Source organism: Nannobrachium achirus (assembly GCF_963921795.1).
Source record: "Nannobrachium achirus genome assembly, chromosome: 11".
Lineage (NCBI taxonomy): Eukaryota > Metazoa > Chordata > Actinopteri > Myctophiformes > Myctophidae > Nannobrachium > Nannobrachium achirus.
The window spans coordinates 43,792,768-43,818,350 of record NC_137820.1 but is presented as its reverse complement, the minus strand read 5'-3'; the positions used below and the strand labels follow the sequence as shown (position 1 = coordinate 43,818,350).

The window sequence follows — 25,583 nt, the reverse complement described above, 5'->3', positions numbered from 1 at the left end:
ATGGTGAAGGAAACACAAACACCCCCTTCCATGCCATACCTGAATGCAGCATTCAAGAAAATTGCCTTGTCCAAACACTTCTGAACTTGAATGCATCATCGTATGTTGAAAGAATAGCTTGGAGGTCTGCTATTTTCAATATTTTCACCAAAAGGCCCTCTTAGAAATGTCAGCCCCTGCCTTTCTAACATTCTCTGCATGTCCCTGACCATGGGAGCATGAAGTTCAAGCGTGCAGGTGCAGTGATGCACCATGGGAACATGAAGTTCAAGTGTGCAGGTGCAGTGATGCACCATGGGAACATGAAGTTCAAGTGTGCAGGCGCAGTGATGCACCATGGGAACATGAAGTTCAAGTGTGCAGGTGCAGTGATGCACCATGGGAACATGAAGTTCAAGCGGAAGAGGCTGATGGCGCTGAGGGTGAGCAACATTATCTTCAGCCAAGGAATGAAAATAATGAACAAGTAGTGTATTTTTGAGCGGTGCTCCAGGAAGGAGCTAAGCTCCAACATCTGGCTTTGTCCCGACCCAAAAGAATGTCCGGGATCTGAAGCGTGGCCTACATCTGGCCTACAAAAATTACTCAAAGTGTGTTGTCCGGGCTCTGAAGCCTGGCCTACTGTACACCTAGCCTACATCTTGGCACAAAGCGCTCAAAGTTTGTTGTGCCCAGGTTCACCTTGGACAAGCTTAATGAAATTAACTCATAGATAGCACCACTCACTTCACACTAGGTCTGATTTTTTTACATTTCGTTGCTGTCGGGGAGAAACCTCGCTCTCCATATTCGTGTTTTTCCGTAAATGTACGGTATGCCCCACTTGATCACACTGAACACAAAAGTATCAAAAGTAGCAGATCTAACTGATATAAGCGGCGAGAAGCGACGTGTTTTGAGCTTGTAGATCGGCTACTTTAGCTATTTGTTTTATTTCCTGAAAAGTAACTGTTTCGGACATGAGGTTTCCATCCGACAGAGACAATATATTAGAGGCTGACACCATAGGAAATGTGTATTTACCACAGAGTGAAAGTTGGATGTAAGGGACATATTTAGGCCTACTCTGCCACATAGGTGAGCAAGTATTATTCTATTTTTCTGAATTCATACGCACCTTATATTCTTAACATGACATACAGTACCATTTGAGTTGTGTGACTTACAGTCTTATTATGCACATGCACATCTTTCCAGATAGACTTTATTTTGCTGCGCTACTCCGTAGTTTTGTGGCACTCACTTAGGCCATATGTCAAATTAACCGGCTTCATCAGGAATCGTGCTCTTGCATTTTGCTACATTATATATAGTTTAATTTATATTAAATTATTAGTGAATACATTTTCTCCATTGACTTGAACGGCAACATTTTTACTTTTCCCAAATATGGAGATGACTGACATCATACTTGTAGATATCTCTGCACAGTATGTCCATATGGGAATTCCAATATATGGGCTTAATATTGATGACATCAGGGATCTCCATATATGGGCATAAAAGGAACAAGGACTGACACAGAGATCTCCATATATGGCCATTCATCTATTAGTGAATACATTTTACCCACTGAAAGGGGAAAATTCAAATGGTAAAGGTTCTTGCACATTGCTGAGTTTTTTTTTCGAAATCCAAAATCTGCAAAGGACCCCTTAGCTGAGAGAGAAAGCAGGGGCTCAACCTGTCTGAATTTGGCACCAAGCCTAGCTGCATTTACAGTAGGCCTAAATCTGGACGCCTTTCTTTCCACTGAGGGACCAGCGTTGGCACCAATTAGCCAATGAGAGAGCAGGGCCTTTGAACTCAACCTGTCTATATATGGCACCAATTAGCCAATGAGGGAGCAGCGTTTGGCCGATTTGGCACCAATTAGCCATTTTGTCTAAATTGGTGCCACATAGAGACACCCTGATCACCCTACTTGCGCGCTCTGCTGGCGCACAAGTAGGCCATATTTGGCTACGAGTGCACAAGGCCAAATTTGGTTACGAGTGCACAAGTTGCAAGTTGGCACCTTGACAGAGTGCAGTAATGTAGGCTAATAGTTTATGCTTCAGCTATCAAAACTAGACCAGGTCAACCTGGTTGTGCCAGACCCCGGTTCTGCCAACCCCCTGTCTGTCATCATCATTTATGACATCATGCCTTTTGTAGGCATGTCATCATCATGTCATCATCATATATACCCTTTATATAGAAAAGGGACAGACCGACATTTGCTTATGTAGGCCTACCCATTTCATGGGTCTGGCAACTAGACCAGGTCAACCTGGTTGTGCCAGACCCCGGTTCTCATCATCATTTATGACATCATGCCTTTTGTAGGCATGTCATCATCATGTCATCATCATATATAGGTACCCTTTATATAGAAAACCCGGACAGACCGACATTTGCTTATGTAGGCCTACCCATTTCATGGGTCTGGCAAAAACAGATCTGCTATTTGTGAAATGTCAGGTTTGAACACTTGAAAATGTCATCTTCTCTAATAGTGATCCCTGGTACAAAATATTGTCAGATGGGGGTCCGCGACCCAATACAGATCAATATAGGGCTCCTTGACATGAAAATGTTTAAGAACCAGTGGACTATTATAAACTGTGCCCTATTTAACGCTACCACTAGGTGGCAGCATACACTAGTATTTCTGCTGGATCTACGCACTCGTCAGTCGTCAACGTAATTAGGCTGTCTTTCACTTATTTCCTCTAATATTCAATCACACAATAAGTGTGTTGTTAATATGTCTTTAGATTCATCGCTCGCTCGCTCGCTCTCTCTCTCTCTCTCTCTCTCTCTCTCTCTCTCTCTCTCTCTCTCTCTCTCTCTCTCTCTCTCTCTGTGTAGGCCGCCTACACTTTCTACTCTGCTTGCAACACATGTTAAAGGGTCGGGAGGACAACCTCAGCTTGTTATGGTAATGATAATCACTATTACCGAATACGCATCATTGTAAATGTAAACTAAAATAAGTCTATTCGGGGTTTAATTTAATTGGCTTTAAACTATAAAGAAATCTAAAAAATATCAGATCTACAAGCTCACAACGGCTGTCCGCTGCGCGTTGTGAGCTTGTAGATTTGCTATTTTCCAGGCTTAAAAAAAAGTCTCGTATTAATGGATCGCACGAGACGACCTACGTTGCCTTGGAAGCCACAGACGCCAGTCGAAGGGAGGGGGCGGACAACCAAACTTAACGCCCCCCCTCTCCTTTGACGGAAAGAGACCGGAGCCAATCAGCGTCGGGCAGCAGACGCCGAGGGCCAATCGGACGCGCCAGGAGGGCGGGGCGTGACGGGACTACTGCTAGCAGCTACAGTGTTACCAGTGTCTGTCAGATGAGACTGAGAGGCAGATAGGAGCCAGTGATGATCGAACAGCATTCAGAACCATAATGCAACTTTATTTTTAGTTTAAACTGCATGCTTTGACATGGATTTCTATCTCTCCGAGGACATACAAAGGAATATACACATATATTAGTGCTATCTGGACACTGGAGCTCCCCCCTTTTTTGGGGTAAGTCTTTGAATACGTTGCTTGCAGTGGTAGGTTACTGAGCTATAGTTGTGGAAACATTTTATTGAAGATAACAACACAATCACATTTGAACAACAATATGTTTTGATCTTCAGGAATGAGCTTTTAAGGGATCATTTCAAAGTGTTCAGCCTGTCTGGTCTGTCTGTCTGTCTGCTGCTGGCTATCCAGTGAGTCATATTTAAGTAACGGGACAACAGATCGTGATGATGCAATGTAACGGGGAAATGTAACGTTATATGTCTGTGCGTGTGGAGCGCCGGGGTCTTTTGTGCGTGTGTGTGCTCGCTGTGTGTGTGTGTGTGTGTGTGTGTGTGTGTGTGTGTGTGTGTGTGTGTGTGTGTGTGTGTGTGTGTGTGTGTGTGTGTGTGTGTGTGTGTGTGTGTGGCGTGCGTGCGTGAGTGTGCTGTGTGTGTGTGTGTGTGTGTGTGTGTGTGTGTGTGTGTGTGTGTGGTCTGATGAGCCCGTGTGCGTTTCGTTTTTCGTCCCTTTCTTTGTCATGCATGCGTTTCCCTCACATCAATAATAACGTGTGTGTGTGTGTGTGTGTGTGTGTGTGTGTGTGTGTGTGTGTGTGTGTGTGTGTGTGTGTGTGTGTGTGTGTGTGTGTGTGTGCATGCAGTCAGTTATCTGGTCATGCGTAACGCCATGAGGTTGCCTTTATAGTTAGCCTACTAAACGGACTAATTATGATCCCCCATGTGTCTGCCTCTAAATGGGATGTATCATGCATGCCTCTTTGTGAATTTAGGCTACAGCTATATGCAGAAGAATAGCATGATGGAGGTTCACTTTCAGCAGTGATGTAATGCATTGTAAAAATCCACTGAGTTTATTTGAACCCCCAATTCAAACGAGCCCAAAAGATGTATTGTGGTCTTTATCCTGTTCCTTGACCTTGTATCAGTGAACTGTACTGTCCTGTACCTTTCCCTATGCAAAGCAAACCTCTAATAAAGTAGCCTATTCAATCAATCAACTCAATCAAACCTTGTTGGGGGTACAAAATCCAAATGGACCCCTGAACATGTTATATGGCTTTTATAAACATGGCAGCTAAGGTGTGTGTGTGTGTGTGTGTGTGTGTGTGTGTGTGTGTGTGTGTGTGTGTGTGTGTGTGTGTGAGAGAGAGAGAGAGAGAAATCATTGCTATGCTATGGGAATGTCACCTGTGTTGAACCTCTCTCCACACAAGTGCACACACACACACACACACACACACACACACACACACACACACACACACACACACACACACACACACACACACACACACACACACGCATGTATGCACACACACACACACACACACACACACACACACACACACACACACACACACACACACACACACACACACACACACACACACACACACACACACACCTGTTATTATACTGCATCTGAGCGAATTTCAACTGAGACCTTTTCATGCATGTCAGGCACGAGCCAATATCTTTCTCTAACGACACAACCTTGTTTCATTTCCAGCTTGAAGACCATAGAAAACACACGTTACGGATAAAACCTGAAGGAGTTTACACCAAAGCAGGTAAGAAGAGGCGCCCGAGCCAAAGAAACACCCACAGTCTGAAGCCTGCGTACAGCATGATGAATCCTCTCCGAACGAACGGACACCCACAGCTGAGTGGGTAGAGAGGCCATCTTGGGGAACCGGGAAGGTTGCCGGTTCCAAGTGTCCCTGAGCAAGACACTCTGAACCCCCCCTTCCTCCCTGTGTGCTCATCAAAGCCGTCTGAGCAGCCATCCGCTGGGTGGTAAAGTGAAGAAAACACTCGCCTGCGCTCCCTGAGATGCAGAAGATGCCTTGACCTCCGTACGATGGCAGGTTTACTCCCACCTCCAGGCAGCTCCACGGCGAGGCCCGGCTCTGCGGCCGCCCTTCATGTGGCCTTTCTGGGCCTTGCGGCGGTGTTGGTTTCGGCGCTCGCTGATGTTGCAGGTAAGCCAAATCAGAAATTACACAAGAATATCACGATCCACTGACCTGCAGTGGTGGAAAAAAGCACTTGCATCTTTTTTAACTTATGTAAAAGTATCAATTAGCTACTGCATTGTAGAAGTACTCAGTTACAAGTAAAAGTCCGGAATTGAAAATTTACTTGAGTAAAAGAACAAGAAATATTGGCATAAAAATGTACTTAAAGTACCAAAAGTGAAAGTACTGTTACAGAATGTCCTGTGTCACAAAAATATTTTGAAAATAGCAGATCTATACAAGCTCACAATGCGTCACATCGCGTCGCGTTGCATCGTGAGCTTATAGATTGTCTATTTTCAAATGGCCGATCATTGTGAGCTTCTATATCATCTATTGTCATTGCACGATGGTGTCAGGCTTAAGTACAGGTGATGTTATTGACATCATTGGTTTTTAGAGTAAGGAGTGCATCTGTTTGGCTATAGAGTAAACATCTCCTAAACAAGGTGCTCTTTGGTGTAAAGGTGACAAAATAGATGAAGCTTATAATAATGAGCTTATTAAAATAGAAGCTTAGACCAAGGCACTCCTGGGGGAAAGTTAAAAAGCTATTAAAAAAATGTCAAGGCTAATGCATATAAAAATGCTCTCACTCTCAAGTAGTACTAATAGTCTTGGCACAACATTTGACCGGCAAATTTGACGTAACGGGTAGGGCTGTCACGATTATGACATTTACATGACGATTAATCGTCACTCAAATATTTGTGATGAAGTTTTTAATTTTTTTTTTGTCGTTAACAATTACATTTCTGTTTGGCTTGTAGGCTTTGAAGTCGCACATGGCAGATATGACACATAACCTAAATATATTTTTTGAAAAGAAAATCAACACGGAAATGATTATGATGATTATGACAAAATAATTGCAATTATGTCAAATAATTGCGATTAGACAATTATATAATAATTGTGACAGGCCTGGTAACAGGTGACCCCGTCCCGTCAACGGACCTGGTAATCCCAGCCACTCTGGAATGCGGAAGTGCCGTTCTCAAACCCAACTTGTAAAGGGCCATTTATAGTTACGTATGGTTGATTTTGTGTACGTTTTGGGTGAGGAACTACGTACGGTAATTACGTCGCCATTCATAGTAGACATGCACGTTATTTATGTGCCGACCCGCTCTCCGCTCCAATTCTGCTCCCGTTTGAGTCCGCGCGCCACATGAAGGTGGTTCTCACACGTGTAAAAACCGAAGCATTTAGCCAAAATATGTAGAACCACAGATTTTTGACCCGCCGTGATGTTTGATACAGTATAAATACGTGGTAACAGTCTGGACTGGATCTGCTGTCTGTCTGCAACATTATCGCGGTAAATGCAACTCCGCGAGGGTACACATTTAACCACATGGATGCGGACCCGGAGTAGGCTAATTATAACAAAACACACGTACACACCCGCTCATATATTGAACATAATTCCCAAGTAATAAATGAGCCGCATCATCGTCTCTTCTTGTGACTTGTGTGCCTCGCTGTCTGTGCTCAGCTGATGACTGTTGATGCGTGATGAGTGAGGCGTCGAGGCGTCCTCTTCAAGTGGTTGTGTAACAACCTTTTTTCCGTTTCTTGATAAAATATATTTATTATTGGGACACACAGTTTGAGAACCGCTGTTAGAGCAGAGTGTGTGTGTGTGTGTGTGTGTGTGTGTGTGTGTGTGTGTGTGTGTGTGTGTGTGTTTGTGTGTGTGTCAAGCCGTCCTGTTGCGAGTTGCGACGTTCCTTTTTTACCGTTTCTTGATACAATATATTTATCATTGGGACACATAGTTTGAGAACCGCTGTCATAGAGCAGAGGAAAAGTAATTTTCCTTACTACTGCGCCTATGTTTGACAACGGTGGCCGTGGGTACTTCTTGCTACGGATACATCTTCAGTCCGTTCAGTCCGTTCAGTTGGGTGCTGTCCGTAAGGGTCCGTATACGGAGATAAATCATCCGGAGTGTTACGTACTGGGAGTCAAACCGGACCAAACGAAGTAAAGTTCTCTCCCTCTCCGTTTCTTGTGTATTCCTGCGGTCCTTATGTACGACTATGCATGGTACTTAAGAAGTTGACGACTCCCTAAATAAAAACACTTAAAACCAGCTTGCCTAGCGGCTCACTCGGGGGTGCCTCGCATGGCTCAAGTCTGCTTCTTCAGCCGCCTCAGCTTCGCTGCTCGTACCGACAGGGACAGTGTCATAAATCACTGGTTCCCAAACACTGGCTCGGAGACACATTTGTGGGTCGCGAACAAATTTTTCGCTGTCTCATAATATTTTGTTTCCTACATTTTGTTTTTTAATTATTATATTTACTAAGATTTTCATGAATAAAAAAGTAAGTAAATTACACGTTGTGAGCTTGTAGATCTGCTGTTTTCACTACTTTGAGTCCCCGGCAAACATCTAATTCCTCTTTTGGGTCTTGAGCTAAAATGTTTGGGAACCACTGTCATAGATCGTCATTTGTTCGTGAACATGCAATGTTGCTGCCGTCCGTCCACGTCAAATGTAGACGGATGGTCAAATCCGTTGGTTTAGCCAAATCAGTCAGTTATATTGTGCCAAATGGCACAGCATATGAATGTGCATGATTTAGCGTTTTGCGTGATTGCACGCAAGTGTATTGTGCACTCTGTCCCTGGCACAAATATGTTTTAGATGGCGGGGTCTGCGGCCAAATAAATATCAATTTGGGGGTCCTTGACATGAAAAGGCTTGACAAACACTGGGTTAAACTGTGGTATTGAATGAGTCTGGCCTGTCCTGCTTTGTATGTGCAGGGATCCAAGGGCACTGGCTGCATGGCCTTCAATAGATCTGCATAATGTGGAAACCGGACAGAAAGTCAGTGTGATTCTGGAGCCGCACATAAAGAAGTGATTCACTGGCTACACTTGGCTCTATCTCAACTTAGAATCAGTGCTTGTAAAGTAACTAAGTACATTTACTCAAGTACCGTACTTTTACTTTACTTGAGTGTTTATTTTTTTAATATATACTTTATACTTCTACTTACATTTCAGAGGCTCACATATTGTACTTTTTACTCCACTACAATAATTATTCGATTGCTTTAGTTACTAGTTCAAAACACAGTATACATCTTAAAGGAGTAGTTCATCCCCAACATGACTTTTTTTCTATTGATTACTCACGCCATGGAGACTTGAAGGAGAATCAGTGGGGGTACATTTATTGTAATCAAATTATTGTCTTAGGAATGCAACAAAAAAGTCATTTTGGGGGTGAACTACTCCTTTAAGCCCTATTTTATACTAGAAAATAGACGATCTACAAGCTCGCAATAAATCGCCTCATGAGACCTTGTGAGTTTATAGATCTGCTATTTTTGAAAAACATGCTTTTTTTCTGTAAGTATAATTCTGATACTTTTGTAATTTTACTTTTGAATACAGGCCTTTTACTTGAGTATTTTTTTTAACTTTTACTGTATTTACTTAAGTTAAAAAAAATTGATTACTTCTTTCAGCACTGCATAGAACCATGAGCTAAACCAATATCCTGTCATGAAACAAAGATCAAGGTTGGAAATCCAGCCAATTAATAGCTGTTTGCCTCGATAATGAAATGATCTGACACACTCAGCCCCCCCACCCCCACACACACGCACACACACACACACACACACACACAAACACACACACGCACACACGCACACACGCACACACGCACACACGCACACACACACACACACACACGATACAGTATGCACTCAGGGACGCATATGCACACGCATACACCCAAACAATCTATTGAAAGGAGTCCCTTTTGAAAGTAGCCAAAAGCTCATGAAATGACACTGTAATTGGATTAGCCTCTTAATGATCTGGCAGAAGCCACGCCCCCCCAGACGCCATGGACACGCCCCATTCACAATGCGTTGTGTGTGTGTCTGTCAGATAGGAATGAGTGGCCCTCTCCATTAAAGGGTTTACCCCACATTGATACACATTTTTATCTCTGGGACCCCAATTATGAGTGTTAATTTAACTCTGAGAGTGTACAAATGGACCCAAATAAAGGGCGGACAGGCAGACATAGAGACAGACAGACAGGCAGGCAGGCAGACAGACAGACAGACAGACAGACAGACAGACAGACAGACAGACAGACAGACAGACAGACAGACAGACAGACAGACAGACAGACTTAATGTAACCCATGAGGGAAATTCAGTTGTCATAGTAACAAGTATAAAACAACACAGTATAAAACAGTATAAAATGACTTTAAAACATGGCTGTCACACAGGGGTGGGATGCATGGGCTTCCATAGGAAACATACTCCCCCACCCCCACCCCACACACACACACACACACACACGCACGCACGCACGCAAGCACGCACACACGCGTGCCAAGGACTCTCAGAAGTGAAGATTTTGTAAAAAAATAAAAATAAAAATAAACAAAAATCTTATTTTTTTGGAGCAGATTGGCGAGCTTGTGGATCGTCTATCTATGAATAGCCCAAACACATTTTGATGCTCTATTAGCTACCGCACGTGACAACCCCTGGAATCCCCCCCCCCCCTAGGGGTCCTGAGGGTCACCCTGCCAGGACCCCACCCCGTGCTGTACAGAGGTTATCTGAGGTGTGAGATATGTTCTCCATGTGTGGGCAGAGGCCTGTCTGTCACCATAGAGTGCTTCCTTGGATGTGTGATGACCAGGGTTGGGATCCTCTAGGATTTTGACGATTACCAGTTCCTTAATAGGACTGTCACACAATTGTGACATTTTACATGACGATTTATTGTCACTCATAATAATTGCGATTGATGATTTGCGTTTTTGTCGTTGACAATTTTATTTCTGATTGGCTTGTAGGCTCTGAAGTTGCACATGGCAGATACGACACATAACCTAAATATACTAAGAAATGAAGGACATATTTGACAACTTTACACTTTAAAAGGAACATTGATAGTGGAAATAGCCGATCTACAAGCTCACAACGTGTCGCATCGCGGCGTGTTGTGAGCTTGTAGATAACCTAGATCTACTAGGATCCCAGATGGCTTGATTCTAGGCTTAAACTAATTGATATAAATATTTTTGTAAATCTCTATGGGAAAAATTAATGGTAGATTTTTTAGTGGCACCAGAAATCCAGGATCACTGCTATGCCCTATACTGTAGATTCCTTTTGTTTTTTATCTCAAAAGATTTCATAATGCGATGAGTTCAGAGCTTGTAACCATTTTCATTATTCGTCATACGATGACATATATAGGGCTTAATCGGTTAAACACATGCACGCACACGCACACACACACACGCACGCACGCACGCACGCACGCACGCACGCACGCACGCACGCACGCACGCACGCACGCACGCACACACACACACACACACACACACACACTGCTCACCACTGTAACACTTGAGCATAAATCCGTCATGATTTGGATGGACTTCAGACAGTCTATCTATTCTGGTCTGAATTAGCCTGGTTCAACTTAAGCGTTCTAAATTTAGACTAAACATATTTCTTTTTGGAAAGTGATTGAGGGAGGAATGAGCAGAGAGTTTGTTATATAGAGCAACTTGCTTGCTATTCTGCTCTTAGGAACAATTTAGGCCTATAATAAAAGCCATTAACCATGAACAGAAACAGAAAAACTGCGATTTGAGTATTCTACTTGTTTATTCTTGTGGAATGAAAGGAAACTAGTCAATGCGCTCACATCTACGCCAGACTGGGTTGCCTACAAGGGCTATCCTGGCAACTGTGGGAGTTGAGTCACCTACTGTGTCAGAGTTTTAGGCCAAAACTGTTATGGTGCCACCATGAGCCGGATTTGAAATACTGTATGTTGGTTGGCAATTCTTCTATGGCCTAGTGGGACGGAGTATGCGTGCAATGTGTCATGCTGATTGGTCCAGAGGTGCCAGAGGTGCCAGAGGTTAGCTGCTCACAGACAACACGGATGGAAGGACAAGAACGAAAACCTAGGCCCCGTTTACACCATAATGGTCTCTAGAGATACATTTTCAGATGTCCGTTAAGACGGGAACAGCGTTTTCGGAGGTTGAATCCACAACAAAGTGAAATCACCTTCCAGAGTGGAAATCTTTGGAAATGCTCTGCGTCCTGTATCCATGTAAACGAGTAACAAGGGAGAATCCGCGAAACATGTGATGAACGGAAGTGGTTCTACGCATGCGTGACTGGTCTATCTGGCAGTGCGTCACTGCCACCTAGCCACCTGGCATGCACACTACAGCGCTTTCAATCACTGTTGCGCCACCGTTTAAACACAGAATAAAAAGTGAGAATGCAACAGGACTTTGCCGTTTTCTCAGATGTTCGGCCTTCGGCCGTCCAGCCTGGCAGCGACAACAAAGCCATTCATCCTTGCTGATACTACATCTGGTTGTCACAGCACAGTGTTTCTCATTTGAATGGCTTGTACTTGGCTGCATGATGTTAGTGTCATAACCTGAGAGGAGTTGTAATGTTGGCATGGGTACTTATGCTGCATAATTACATCAGACACGTTTAAGTAACAGGGCGGCTTGTGAGGGGCTGTGGTCGTTTAAGTAACAGGGCGGCTTGTGAGGGGCTGTGGTCCGGTACGAATGGCAGCTGTTCATGTCACATTCAGCGGGTCATTTTGTGTCATTCTTGCCAGTTCAGCTGTAGAATCAGCAGCATAGCTTTGAACTGGCTTGTTAAATGTAAAGGGTGATAAACCCCCAGGCTGGTTTGTTTTCCATTTCTGGTTTAAAAAAACAACATTAGATTAGACCATGGCAGGCTGCATAAGGCTGACCTTATTGTACATTGTGATGTAAGCAGCGCAGCTGCAGCTTATCAAAGAAATAATCAGCGTGTTAGATTAATCTATCACACCCATTATTAATTATTATTAGCTGCAACTGTGTTGTTTGCTAGTCTGCAATGTTTTTAATCTTCTGTAGTTTCTAACCTGAACTGGAAAATAAAGTACAAAATGAACCTTAAAGGGGAACACCACCCATTTTCTATGTCATTAATATACCTTAGAGGAGTTGTGTGGAAATTCAAAAAAGTTCCCCCCCTTCTGTTGCCTAGAACTGGAGGATTGATTTTGGGGTTTGTATTGTAAAGTACACCGGTGTGATGTCATCTCAGTGTACTTTACTGTCAAACCCCAAAATCAATCCTCCGGTTCTAGGCAACACAGACGCTGAGGAACTTTTTTTATTTCCACACAACTCCTCTAAGGTATATCAATGACATAAGTTCAGTATTGAAAATGGGTGGTCTTCCCCTTTAAATACACCACAGAGCTTGTTGATCTGCTACATACATATACATGTATGTATTAGTCTGCAGACTAATGTCAGCCCCACACAAGATTTGTGTTGTCAAAAATGTTTAAAACATATTCCAAATATGTATCATTTCTTTCACAATGTTTTTGTAAAGTCGCAGCTCACAACACGCCCACACGTTGTGAGCTTGTAGATCTGCCATTTTCAAACAGGCTGTTTCTGTTTCTCGCAAAGGCTGGCATCATTTGGTCGTGACCCGGTGGACCAGAGTCCTGATGAGGACCCTGGTCCTGCCTCTTTGGTCCTGAGGGGATTCTCCCTTGGCTCAGCGGTAGATGTTTGGTGTCCAGTGCATAGGTTTGAATCCAGGTGGTTCCACTTGCTCTAGATTTTAAAGAGCAAAGTCACTTCTAGGTTACCGCCTTACATGCACCAAATATAGCCTAGCTTGTAAAATGCTTATCCCTCACGGGTAAAAGCCAATATTTTGAAGAACCTCTACTTCAGTCTTTTCATTGCTGCAGTGCATTTTAAGACTATAGACTTTTGGCAACTGCTCTGTGTGTGGAATAACAGTTAGAGCATTGTCGAAATAAAATGACCACACAAAATGTATGTATACAGTATGTCCCACACTTGGCTCATTAGCCAAGCATCGCGGGACGCTTAGCTAAATTAACTCATAAAAAGTACCGCTCATTTCACACTTGGTGTTATTTTATTTTTTACTTATGACTTTAACTCCACTATATTTCAAAGACAAAGATTGTTGTAGATCAGCTATAATTCAACTATAACTGGGCTTAATTGGTGTTTTAACTAAACCTTTCAAATAACTGTAGTCAAAAGAAGTATAAAAAGTATTGGAAGGAAAAGAAAGTAGAGTAGAGTAAATGTACTTATTTGACACCACTGTCCATCAGCATGGAGTTCTCTGATGACAGCTCCATGTTCTGTTTCTGCCGTTAAGTCACCGGTCCCACCGTGCTCTCTCCTCCTCCATGCACCCAGAAGAACATTTTATAGTTTCTAGGTCAAATGTAGCATGGTGACCCAGGTATAATTATTCCCCCAGACCCAACAATATCACTTCCCCCTCTTCTTTTCCCTTTTCATATTGTCCATGTCGGGCAGAAACCTCTCAACTCCAGATTTTAACTTTTTGTGTTATTTATTTTATTTTTTATTTTTTGTTTTCCCGTAAATTAAATTGGAATTTGAATCCTGAAAAGTAACAGTTTTGGACATACCGGTATATGAAGTTTCCACCTGACAGAACCCCAGCGTTCCTATTCTGGGGCGAACATTTGGCAAACATAATCAATTTACAAGTTCACAACAACAGTTTTGAGCTAACAGTATACTGTACGTAGATTAGACTACCTTTGCCAAAGAGGTTCGTTGTTGAGGGAATACTAGCGGACCTACTGTATAGAGGCTTGGTGAGTGAATCCCATGTGATCAGTCTGGCACTAAGCATACTGAGGGTGTATAGTGTTGTATGTTGTATAGTGTTATTGTATGTCGTATAATGAACAAAAAAGGACAATTACTGATGGTGTTGAGTTGCATTGTGATGTCTTTGTATCATGCTGTATATACAGTATACAGTACTTTTCTCTTGCCCTGTAAACCTGCTGTGCCGTCTTTAGTGACTGGATGTCCGTCACAGGATCAATAAAGGTCTTATCTTATCTACGTGTAGGATATTGGTTTAAGTTGTTAAAGAAACAACTTCACGTCAGTCTCGCAGAGAGAGTAAAAAAGAAAAAGGTTGTTTCATAAGAATACAGAATTAGCTTCTAAAGTTGAAAAGAAAAAGGGCGTAACTGATTCTCTTTGATTGCCCAGGTCTCTCTCTCTCTCTGTCTCTCTCTCTCTCTGTCTGTCTCTCTCTCTCCCTTCCTCTCTCTCTCTCTCTCCCTCTCTCTCCCTCTCTCTCTCAGTCGCAGCAACACGGCGAGGCCCAGGCCAAACGCAGCCCTGGCTAATTAGGAGCGTGGTCGGTCCGTTGCCATGTGAAATGTGATCTGCGTGCGATGACAATATGGCCATTCATTATTCATTAGAGCCGGGACCCAGTTGCACATCAACTAGAGAGCCATCAAAAGCCAAACACCAGCGGCCTGCACTATTAGACCTAGAAACAGTCCTATTGGTTTACTTTGAACCGGTTTTGGGCAACATACGCAACATTTTCCCCCCAGGGGTCTGTACTTTTCCCCCTCTGTTTAAAATATACAGCTAAAATAGCTGATCTACAAGCTCACAGCACAACGCATTGTGAGCTTATAGATTGGCCATTTTCGCTGAATCTTGTCCCCCAGAATAGGTGGGGATGCTGGGGTTAATATCTTGTAATATCTTACTACTAGGCCATGTCAACGTGTCCTTGCTAACGGCTCTGTTTCAGTGCAGTGTGTGGAGCTACCTTCCAGCGGTGCATGGTGCTATGAAGGTGCTACACGGTGGAGGCTGGCTGGCTTATGGACCGGACATCTGGAAGCCATTTTTGCGTGCCCCCCCTTGTTGCCTTTTTTTTTTTTTACCACGTCAATTTTCCACTGTAGTTTCAGCGTCCTACACATCCAAATCTAGCATAAATATTGTTGTTGGACTTAAAAAAATGATTGACAGCTATCCTGGCTAATCAAGGACTGCTCCTTAACAACGGTGGGTGGTCCTGTGCCAAACCTTATGGCAGCCAATCCCCCCCTCGTAATGATTTAAGCATACGTCATTTAATCACATGTCAATTAGCCGCACAGGGGTTTTGATGTTTTTGGACACCCGCTTATTGGGGCTCAATCACAATTACTAGATTAATGATGACCAATGGTTAGAAAATGTTGAACAGAAAGAAACATGAAACAGCCAGGATACAGTAATCACATCATTCTCCAACGCTCAGAGACTCTGAAGGCTATGAGAAGTGTGTGTTATTAAGGCGAACATTTTTCACGTCTACATACAAATCACATCCTGCACATAATTCTACATTGGATCAAACTCCTAACTCTGACTGGGGAGGGAGTCTGGGAGATAGGTGGGTTATTGCTCTAATGTTTCTTACATCTAATGATCTGGCACTTCATGTCAAAAAGGTTGCCGACCCCTACTATCTAGATTGTCATCCCTAATGGGTTTGTCAGTAGAAACTGCACCTCTGTTATCTACGTATGCCACAGGGTTTTTGAGCGGTGGTCACACCGTCTCCATAGCGTGGCCGTGTGTGTAGGTATGTTTGTTTGTATGTGGGTGGGTGGGTGGGTCTGTATGTAGCCTCAAGCCTGTGGTGTAGTACCTTTTATGACCACACATGTTAAGGGAGGGGCGCTGTTTTCAGGCCAGGCCAGGCCAGGCACACACACACACACACACACGCGCACACACACACACACACACACACACACACACACACACACAGGGGGGAAGGGGGGAGGGGTAAACCGGTTGGTGGGTAAACCACCGCTCAGTTCACACGGGTGTGATTTTTCAAGTAGGATGATAAGAATGGTACTGGTATGGTTCACAAACCAGGCTGGAACTGCTAACCTAAGCATTTTCATTGATCGGTAGATGTTGAGCATTTTCTTGCCTGTTGTGCGTGTAGGGCTGTCACGATTATGACACTGCGACACATGACGATTAATTTTCTCTCAATAATAAACAATTTAATTGTGTTTTTGTCGTTGACAATTACATTTCTGTTTGGCTTTTGGGCGTTTAAGTTGCATGTGGCAGATAACCTAAATATACAAAGAAATTACTGACATATTTGACAACTTTATACTTAAAAAAGAACATTGATAGTGGAAATAGCCCGATCTACAAGCTGTGTGGAGGAAAAACACCAGTCGACGCTTTGAACTCTTAGCGCGGCCACCGCCGGCCAGGCAGAGTTCACAACTCTGGCAGAAGGCGAAGGCTATGAGGCCATGCTGAGCCGAGCGCCAACCAAAGTGTGTGTGTGCTCCAATGAGCCGAGCGCTGATTATTTATATATTTATCAGAGCAGATGGCGGACTTCAACTCTGCCTCTTTTCTAGCCAAAGTGCGCTAGGACCACCGTTTTTCAACGTCAGGTCCACAGGGACCACCAGGGGTCCAAGTGGACCCTTTTACAGGTCTGTAACCCTGAGAGTACAAATGGAACTCTCTCATTTGTACTCTCTCAGAGGTAAAAGAAACGCTGAGGACTTGGGGTCCCAGAGATACAGTAAATCACACCCAGTCCAGTGCCTTTATATACTGTACATGCTCAGAACGTCGGACATGCGGACGGACGTACATACATTGATTGATTGATTGATTGAAGACTTTATTAGAAGTTTGCATAGGAAAAGGTACAGTTTCATGACGGTACAGTTCACTGGTACAAGGTCTACTAAAAGGAGATCCATGAAAAGACTAAGCTTATTTCCACTGGAAACCATTGAAGTATCTCATATATATACATACACACAAAGCCAGATTTAGGAGCGGTTAGCACCGCTCAAAAGTATCAAATGTTGTTCTGTGACCTAATGCATCTCAAGGACGCCTAGCGTCCTTGAATGGAAAAAGGTTAAGGTTAAGAGTCACTGGGCTAAATAGTCTCGTTCTGGTCTTGTTCTGGCCTTTTTTCCATGTCCAAATAACAGTAATGCTGTTGCTGTTCCCTCACACTTAACCCAGTTTTTTTGTAACCCTGTTTCTGAACCCTAAATTGAGTTTGTGGGCCCTCTAGCCCAACCCGGTCATTCTCTCTGGTTGTTTTTGTCACGGTAAACAGTGCTTGTCCTCTCAGAGGGCTCGGGGCCTGAGACAGGCCCTCTGTCCTCCCCAGCTTTGAGACAGAGCAGAGGACTGTGGAGAGTGACACAGTCCTCTGGGCCTATCTGGTTACTAGACTTTGCCTTCCTGTCTTTCCAAGACAATCTGGGGATGCGTGCGTGTGCGTGTGTAAAGTAGAATGAAAGAAATAGACATTGTGAGTATTGTGAGTACAATTTTCCCGGTCCTCACAAGATGGATGTTTTTATGGTTAAAAAGATTTGTGGAGTTTAGGCAGACAGTTAGGAAAAGATTCAGGTAGGGGTTAGGATTAGACATAACAGAGGTTAAGTTAAAGGAGTAGTTCACCCCCAAAATAACTTATTTTCTATTGATTAGTCAAACCATGGAGACTTCAATGATATCTTTTTTGTATTTGTCCCATTCCTAAGACAAAAAAATTGATTATAGTAAATTTACCCCAATTGATTCTGAATGGGGACCCAAATGCATGGGCCTGGATGGGGACTCAAATACAAGGCCCTGGACGGGGCCATCCAAGTATGGGGGCATCCAAGTATATGAATACAAATCTATGCGTGTGCGTGTGTGTGTGGTGTGTGTGTGTGTGTGTGTGTGTGTGTGTGTGTGTGTGTGTGTGTGTGTGTGTGTGTGTGTGTGTGCGTGTGCGTGTGCGTGTGAGTGTGAGTGCGTGCGTGTGAGTGCGTGCGTGTGCGTGCGTGAGCAAGATTGGAGAGTCTCATGCACCATATTGAGAACATTTACTATCCTCTCCAGTGTGGCACACTAAAGTGTCCAGCAGTGAAACAGTGGGGATCGTGTGAAGATTATGAGGATAATGTTTAGCTTTGTAGGGCTATTTCTACATTGCAGTATTGATACTTTCACTTGGGTAAAACATTTGAGTACCTTTTCCACCACTGGCTAAAGTGTTGCTTTTAACTGCAGTGTCCTCATAACCTCCCCTTCCCTCCCTCTTCCTATCTGCCTTCCTCCGTCCCAATCAGCCTCTCATACCCCCCCCACCCCCTCCTCTCTCTCCCCTCCCCTCCCTTCCCCATCCCCCTTTCCTGCTCTCCTCCGTCCCACTCTCTCTCTCTCTCTCTCTCTCTCTCTCTCTCTCTCTCTCTTTCCTACCCCCCTTTCCTCTCTCTCTCTCTTATCTTTAAATGGATTCCCCGAGGATAAAAACGCAAAGGCCTGCATGAATATTTGATGAAATGCAGACATGACCTCAGTCTTCCAGTCCCATGGCTGGTTGGTCCACCACGCCGGCCCATAGTAGTATTTGGTATAAATACTGTCAAAAAAAGCCCTATAGCTGTCCTTCTACAGTAAGGGCCTCTCAAACTTTTTCATGTCAAGGACCCCCCAAACTAATCAATAGTTTGGCCATGGACCCCCATTTGAAACTATATAGTGCAAGGGAAGGGACCCCCTAATCTCTCAAGAACAGATTCCGAGCTCTGCAACAAAAAAGCATATGAGATTTGTCTTTAAATGTTTCCAAAAATATTCCACATTAAAACTTTGTTTCATTTGTTCAACAATAGCCCATCTACCAGCTCACAACGCATGGCGACGCAGCCGGTGTGTACAGGCGATTAAAGTGGTTTCATTGTATGGTATCGTGACGCCCCACAAGCCCTAAAAACTAAACTCCAAACAGCCCAAAATAAACTAATTAGGGTCCTGCTTAACCTTCCCAATCAGACTCACCTCACCGCTACTCACCAGTTAAGAGTGGGGTGGCTCAGAGTAGATGACAGAGTACAGCAACTTGCAATGGGCCTGGTGTACAAGATACACTACACCACTATGATACCCAAGTACCTGTCAAAATACTTTATAAACGTTAAGGATGTCCATAATTACAACACCAGAGGCAGTGCCACAGATCACGTTCAACCCAGAGTCAACTCAAAGAAAGGGTCGAACTCGTTCTTCTGCTACACCACAAAAATGTGGAATGCCTTACCGAAGGCCATAAAGGAGTGTGGATCACTAGCATCCTTTAAAATTGCCCTAAAAAACCACTTACAGGCAGCAGCCGTTCACAACTGGTAAAAACCTAGCCCAACCCTACCCTCCCTGCCCCTTCCTTGTATATACTGTACATACTGATTGTTTAGACTTACTGTTACCTGCCCCTTCCTTGTATATATTGTATATACTGTACTTACTGATTGTATAGACCTACTGTTTTCTTTTTTTCTTTACATATCTACTGCATAGTACTGTGTTCTATTTGTCTGTCATTCAATGTTATATGAGATACTTTAATGGTTTCCTGTTGAAATAAGCTTAGTCTTTTCATGGATCTCCTTTTAGTAGACCTTGTACCAGTGAACTGTACCGTCATGAATCTGTACATTTTCCTATGCAAACTTCTAATAAAGCCTTCAATCAATCAATCAATTCAGGAGGTGTCTAAAAAAGACAGAAGTGGCCGCACACACTATAGCCAAGTGCCAAAAGTTTTATTAGGACAGAGTAATTAAAGTGGTTTAACATGATTTTGATGCCCCCCCCCCCCCCCCTTTTTGAGAAACACCGCATTAGGCTACGGACCCCCATTTAATGGGACCCCAATTTATTTTGTAAAATCAATGTTAATTTAACTCTGAGAGTGTACAAATGGAACCAAATGGACCCGTACGTACACTCTCTGAGTTACATACGGGTCAATTTGGCCATCATTTAGCTGGGGACACCTTGGAACTCCCTCAAGGAACCCTGGGGGTCCCCGGACCCCACTTTGAGAACCAATGCTCTATAGCATCAGCCTATAATAGAGCTTTAACATTTTAACACATTTTAATTGTTTGGAAAAAAAATGTTTTAACACAAATCTTCTCTAAAGGGGTCCCTGGCACAACATCCTTTCAGACGGGGTCCGCTAATTTGGGGGTCCTTGGCAAGAAAAAGTTTTGAGAAGGACCGAGTGCACCGTCTCTTCTAAACACTAAAACACTGAACTCACAGCATGGGGGGTCCCCGGCAGTGGGAGGGAGGGGGAGGAGGGGGTCAGACTGACAGCTCGGATCTAATTGAAATCACTGATAAAAACAATGGAATCTTTCCCATCTTAAAGCTCCGCCGACAAACCGAACGTCAACACAGTCATGTCGTGATCGCTGGATTGCACACGGGGGGGGGGGGGGGGGGCCCTCGCCAACCGAACAGATCGAGTCACGCAAAGGGGCTCAGCTCGAAAACAGAACCATGTGTGGGCTCCTAGTTAGCTAGCATTAATACCAAAGACCCTTTCTTCTCTGCTTTTACTCTCTTTTTTTCTTTTTCTTTTTAAATTACACAACCATTAAATGACTCTTTTTTTTTTCTGTAAGAAGTCTGGCAAACATAGGAAATGATATCATTAGCGGGGGTGGGGTTGGGGGGGGGGCTGTAATTGGTATCTCAGATTTCTACACACACACACACACACACACCAGTACACACACGCACAGACCATGCATGCAGACAGACGCATGTGTGTGTGTGGGTGTGCGTGTGTGATTCCACGCTGTTTGGCTGAAATGCAGCCTGTGCCTCGACTAGTAACCTGATTCTGATAATGAAAGGTAGGCCGCAGTTCCTATGAAGTCTCCATATGTGGATATTGGACTTGAGATCTTAACCACTCGGACCCCAGCAGTCCATATTAGCCAAACCTTGTTCCTAGTTAGCTAGCTTCTTACTGGTATAGTATAAAATCCATTTGAATCATTCATGGAGGTTTGCTTGCATGACATCTGACGTTGTCATCATGAAGAAGTACAGTAGGGTCATCCTTGTGTTGTGTTGTTTTTTTTATTGTATGCAACCATTCATTTATTAACCCTTTCAACGTGGCATCCCTATTTTGGGCTCAATATTCACTGTTTTTGCAGTTTTAGAAATTGAGCCGTGTGTATAGGGATGGGACGATAAGCGATATTATCGTTTATTGTGATAAAAAACACTCACGATAATCGTATCATGGAGATTATATATATCGTGATATCGTCCTCTGTCATGCACTGGGATCAATTCCACCTTTTATTTGCCGAGCTGCATATCCGGTACCACTAAACCCTCTGAACTGGTAAAAGGTACTTATAATATACGTACTTGATACAGTCTTTTTCACTTTCTTTCAAATGTCTTTGCCAAAAAATAGCCGATCTACGAGCTCACAACGCGTCGCATTGTGACGCGTGGTGAGCTTGTAGATCAGCTGATTTTTTGGCAAATGTTCTACCCAGGATAATGGATTTTGATTAGCGTGATAATATCGTAAGATCGCGATTTCTTTTGTCACAATAATCGTGATATAAAATGAAAATGTTCATATCGTCCATCCCTGGCCGCGGTAACCTATTTTTGCCACCCTCATATTTCTTTCTGAAATTACGGCCCTGCACATGTTTCCCTGGGAATGGTGCACTGTGCATGCATCTCAAACTGGTGCAGCGTGGCTCGTTGAATGGAAAAGGGCCCGCATATGCAGTATCACACTGAAACACAAGTAGCCTCTTTGTAATGCGCTGCATCTCCAGCCAAGCTCTTTGATTGTTGCATCATTCAAAAGATAGCACAAGGAGCCGCTTTTAAAAAAGAAAAATCCCCCCAGTGCGACTGACTGCCCTTGTAGAAAAAAGCAAATCTTAAGTCCCGCCGAGTTGACGTCAAAGATGAAAAGAATGTTTTAGCTTTCATTCAGACATCCGTGACTGGTTCTCAGCCAGCCAGCCTGCAGGTGTTGAGTGCAGTTTGGTCAGATGTAGGGCTTCTCTGTAGGGCTTCACTCATTTAGGTCAGGGAGAGAGAGATGAGAGAGAGAGAGAGAGAGAGATGAGAGAGTGTATAGGGCCCTGTAGCAGCCCGTGGAACCAAAATAAACCAAAGCTTTTGGTGGTCTCATTAATACGTTTACTTTAAATTTTATACGTTCCATAATTTGTAAAAGACTTAACCACTTTCCACCTGGCGTCTGTCCTATATTGGGCAATTCATCATAGGCAAGAATAAAAAATTAAAAAAAGATGATCTGCAAGCTAATCACAACGTGTCGCCACTCGCCATGCAACGTCTTGTTAGCTTGTAGATCGTCTATTTTTGCTATCCATAATATGACAAAGTATTGAGCTTAAGTGGCTGTGTTTACAAAGCCACCCTACTTCCCTCTGACTCTACATTCCATTATATTCCACATTCCGGGGATTACATGGGCATTTTTTGATAGAGTGACATCAGATCCACCATTGTCAACCCCCCACATCCTTTCTCTTATGGTAGCCTTGGCCCAGTATTCTGAAAAGGAGACAAAGACAGTTAGCGAGAGAAGAACAAAGACGACCGGCGACCTATTTTTTTGGTACATCATCAACACCAATATGGCAAAAAAAGAGCAATTCCCCAGAGCCCTATGTTATAGATGTACTGTGTGCTCATCTCCACCGCCGCCGCTGCCGCAGCACACAGAGAACAGGCACTAGCAGCCTCTCCAAGCGCTGCTCCACCATGGGATCTGTGCAGTGTGGAAACAGGTACTCACATCTGTTACTTAAGTAAAAGTATTATACTGCAATGTAGAAATACTCTGTTACATGTAAGGGTGCCCTCACACCAAAATACCTAGAGTGGAATCCGCCAATGCATTTCAATGAGAATGGAGCGTTTTTTTGCCAGTAGAGGATTTCTGCAAAAACACTCCATTCTCATTGAAATGCATTGGCGGATTCCACTCTAGGTATTTTGGTGTGAGGGCACCCTAAAGGTCCGGAATTCAACATTTATTTGAGTAAAAGTACAAAAGTATTGGCAAGTACAAAAGTAGAAAGTACTCATTATGCAGAAGTTTTCACATGTATAAAATGTTTTGAAAATAGTAGATCTACAAGTTCACAATGCGTGGCATCGCGACACATTGTGAGCTTGTAGATCAGCTATTTTAAAATGGCCAAAATGTATATAGTGCCAAGAGGGTAATTTGTGTTTTGTAATAATAATCAAAATCTACTGTACATAGTAACTAGTATCTAAAGTTTTCAAATAAATATAGTGGAGTAAAAGTAAAAGTATTAGAAATTAATTGGAAATACTCAAGTTTACTCAAAATTGTATTTAAGTAGCCTACATTACTTGATTAAATGTACTTAGTTACTTTCCACCACATGATCTGTGAATATAATCACAATAAGGCACAGGTGCCAAGGAGCCCCAGAAGAGAAGATTTATGTTAAAAATACTAAAATATAATATTATTATTATTATAATATAATATAAAAAATAACAGACATACTAACCGCGTGGTGAGCTTGTAGATCTGCTGTTTTTGAATAGCCAACACATAAATGGATAAAGTGGCTAAAATGAGTGTGACGCCATATTAACTGCTTTTGCTGGGGACCCCTTGGAACCCCACCAAGGACCCCTGGGGGTCCCCATTCCCCACTTTAACAACCACTGCATTAGACCAGTCTACTGTATGTTCTGAAATGGAGTCCTCATTAAGAGCAACAGAAGATATAGAACCTCATCTTTCATTTGATGAATAAATGAGATCCTCCTTGCATTAATTCGCTAGCGTTTGTCAGGCTAATCACACCCCAGTCTTTATTTTTACCAGTCTTATATATCATGGCAGTTGGCTAATGCATTTTATTCTTTTATTTCTTTTCTGCTCAGGAAAGAGAGTGATCATTTCATTCATACTGTAACTTCATTTCAGTTCATTCTCATCTTCTAGGCTATATTTGGAACAGTGTTCAGCAAGTAGACAGACCTCCACAAAATACAGCACTTTAACAACTTTCAACCACTTTCAATTTAAAAATAAATAAATACAATTTGTCAAAAAATGGCAAATCTACAAGCTTGTGGTGCGAGCTTCTAGAGTAGACAATCTACAGCTTACAAACATTGTTGTAGATTGTTGTAGCTTGTTGATTGTTTATTTTCACTGAAGAGGTCAAGCAATAAGCATCCCACTTAGATTGTGTTTGTGACTCAGTTGTGCTATGATTATTGCACATATTTGGATATTTCTTAATCTCTTACTACGTTCCTTGTTGAAACCAAACACTTTTTTCACTCCTATGTGTCTATGAGATGTAACAAAGTTAAGTAACTTGAATCTTGCCTTGTTATAACCAGATTCTCCCTTAATATGACAGTGAGATGTGAAGGGGGAGAGAGAGAGAGAGAGAGAGAGAGAGAGAGAGAAGAGAGAGAGAGATGAGTGAGAGAGAGAGAGAGAGAGAGAGAGAGAGAGAGATGGGGTGGGGACAGAGGGTGAGATGGAGGGGCAGCAGAGAGTGAGAAGGGGGGGGGGGGCAGAGAGTTGGAGGGGGGAAAAGAGAGAGAGAGCAGGAGAGAGGGAGAGAGAGAGAGAGAGGGAGGGGGAGATTATCATGAATAGTTTATTTCAATAAGCCTACTATTTTTTCAGTGAGACATTACAATAATCTATTTATTTATTTTAACCTGATCAAAAAGTTAGGCAGAAGTTAGGTAGCTTATTAATGCCTATCCTTATTACATTCTGTTACATTTTAACAAATAAAGAGGAAAGGAGAGAGAGAAAGAGAGAGTAGTGAGTGATGGAGATCGAGAGAGGGAGAGAGAGAGAGAGAGAGGTGTAACATTGTCTCATGGCTACATTCTTTGACGTGTTGTGGGATGTTATTTGAAGGTGTCCCAAACTGCGGGAGTCTCACTCCATGGTGGGGACACGTCGTGCTACTAGAGACAATTAATGATCCCTCAGTGCAGGCCGCACAACAATGAGAGACCTGTGGACTGTGACATACTCACGGTTTCTGGGGGACAGTGGCATGGCCGTCCTGTTCTTACGGCGCCCTTTGTCAGCTGTTGGCTGCTGTAATGTCAACCCTGAGTCACGCTTTGTGTCTGCTGCGCCCAGCCCCGACTTGTCGTTACCTAAGATTAAAGCCATGAAGTATTGAGGCCTCTACTGCTTTCATTATTCAC

General features: G+C 43.2%; 1 protein-coding gene across 1 annotated transcript in view; it reads left to right on the top strand.

The window, feature by feature from the left end:
• Nucleotides 1-218: 218 nt before the first annotated feature.
• The window catches only part of LOC308293601 (UPF0606 protein KIAA1549), a gene marked incomplete at its 5' end in the record, with an annotated part of 87,364 nt that continues 61,999 nt past the window's right edge, over nucleotides 219-25,583 (top strand). Inside the window, 3 exons of the mRNA XM_080736188.1 lie at nucleotides 219-422; nucleotides 5,038-5,098; nucleotides 5,414-5,509. Of these exons, the coding sequence (XP_080592314.1) occupies nucleotides 219-422; nucleotides 5,038-5,098; nucleotides 5,414-5,509 (361 nt within the window). The remainder of the gene's footprint in view (nucleotides 423-5,037; nucleotides 5,099-5,413; nucleotides 5,510-25,583) is intronic.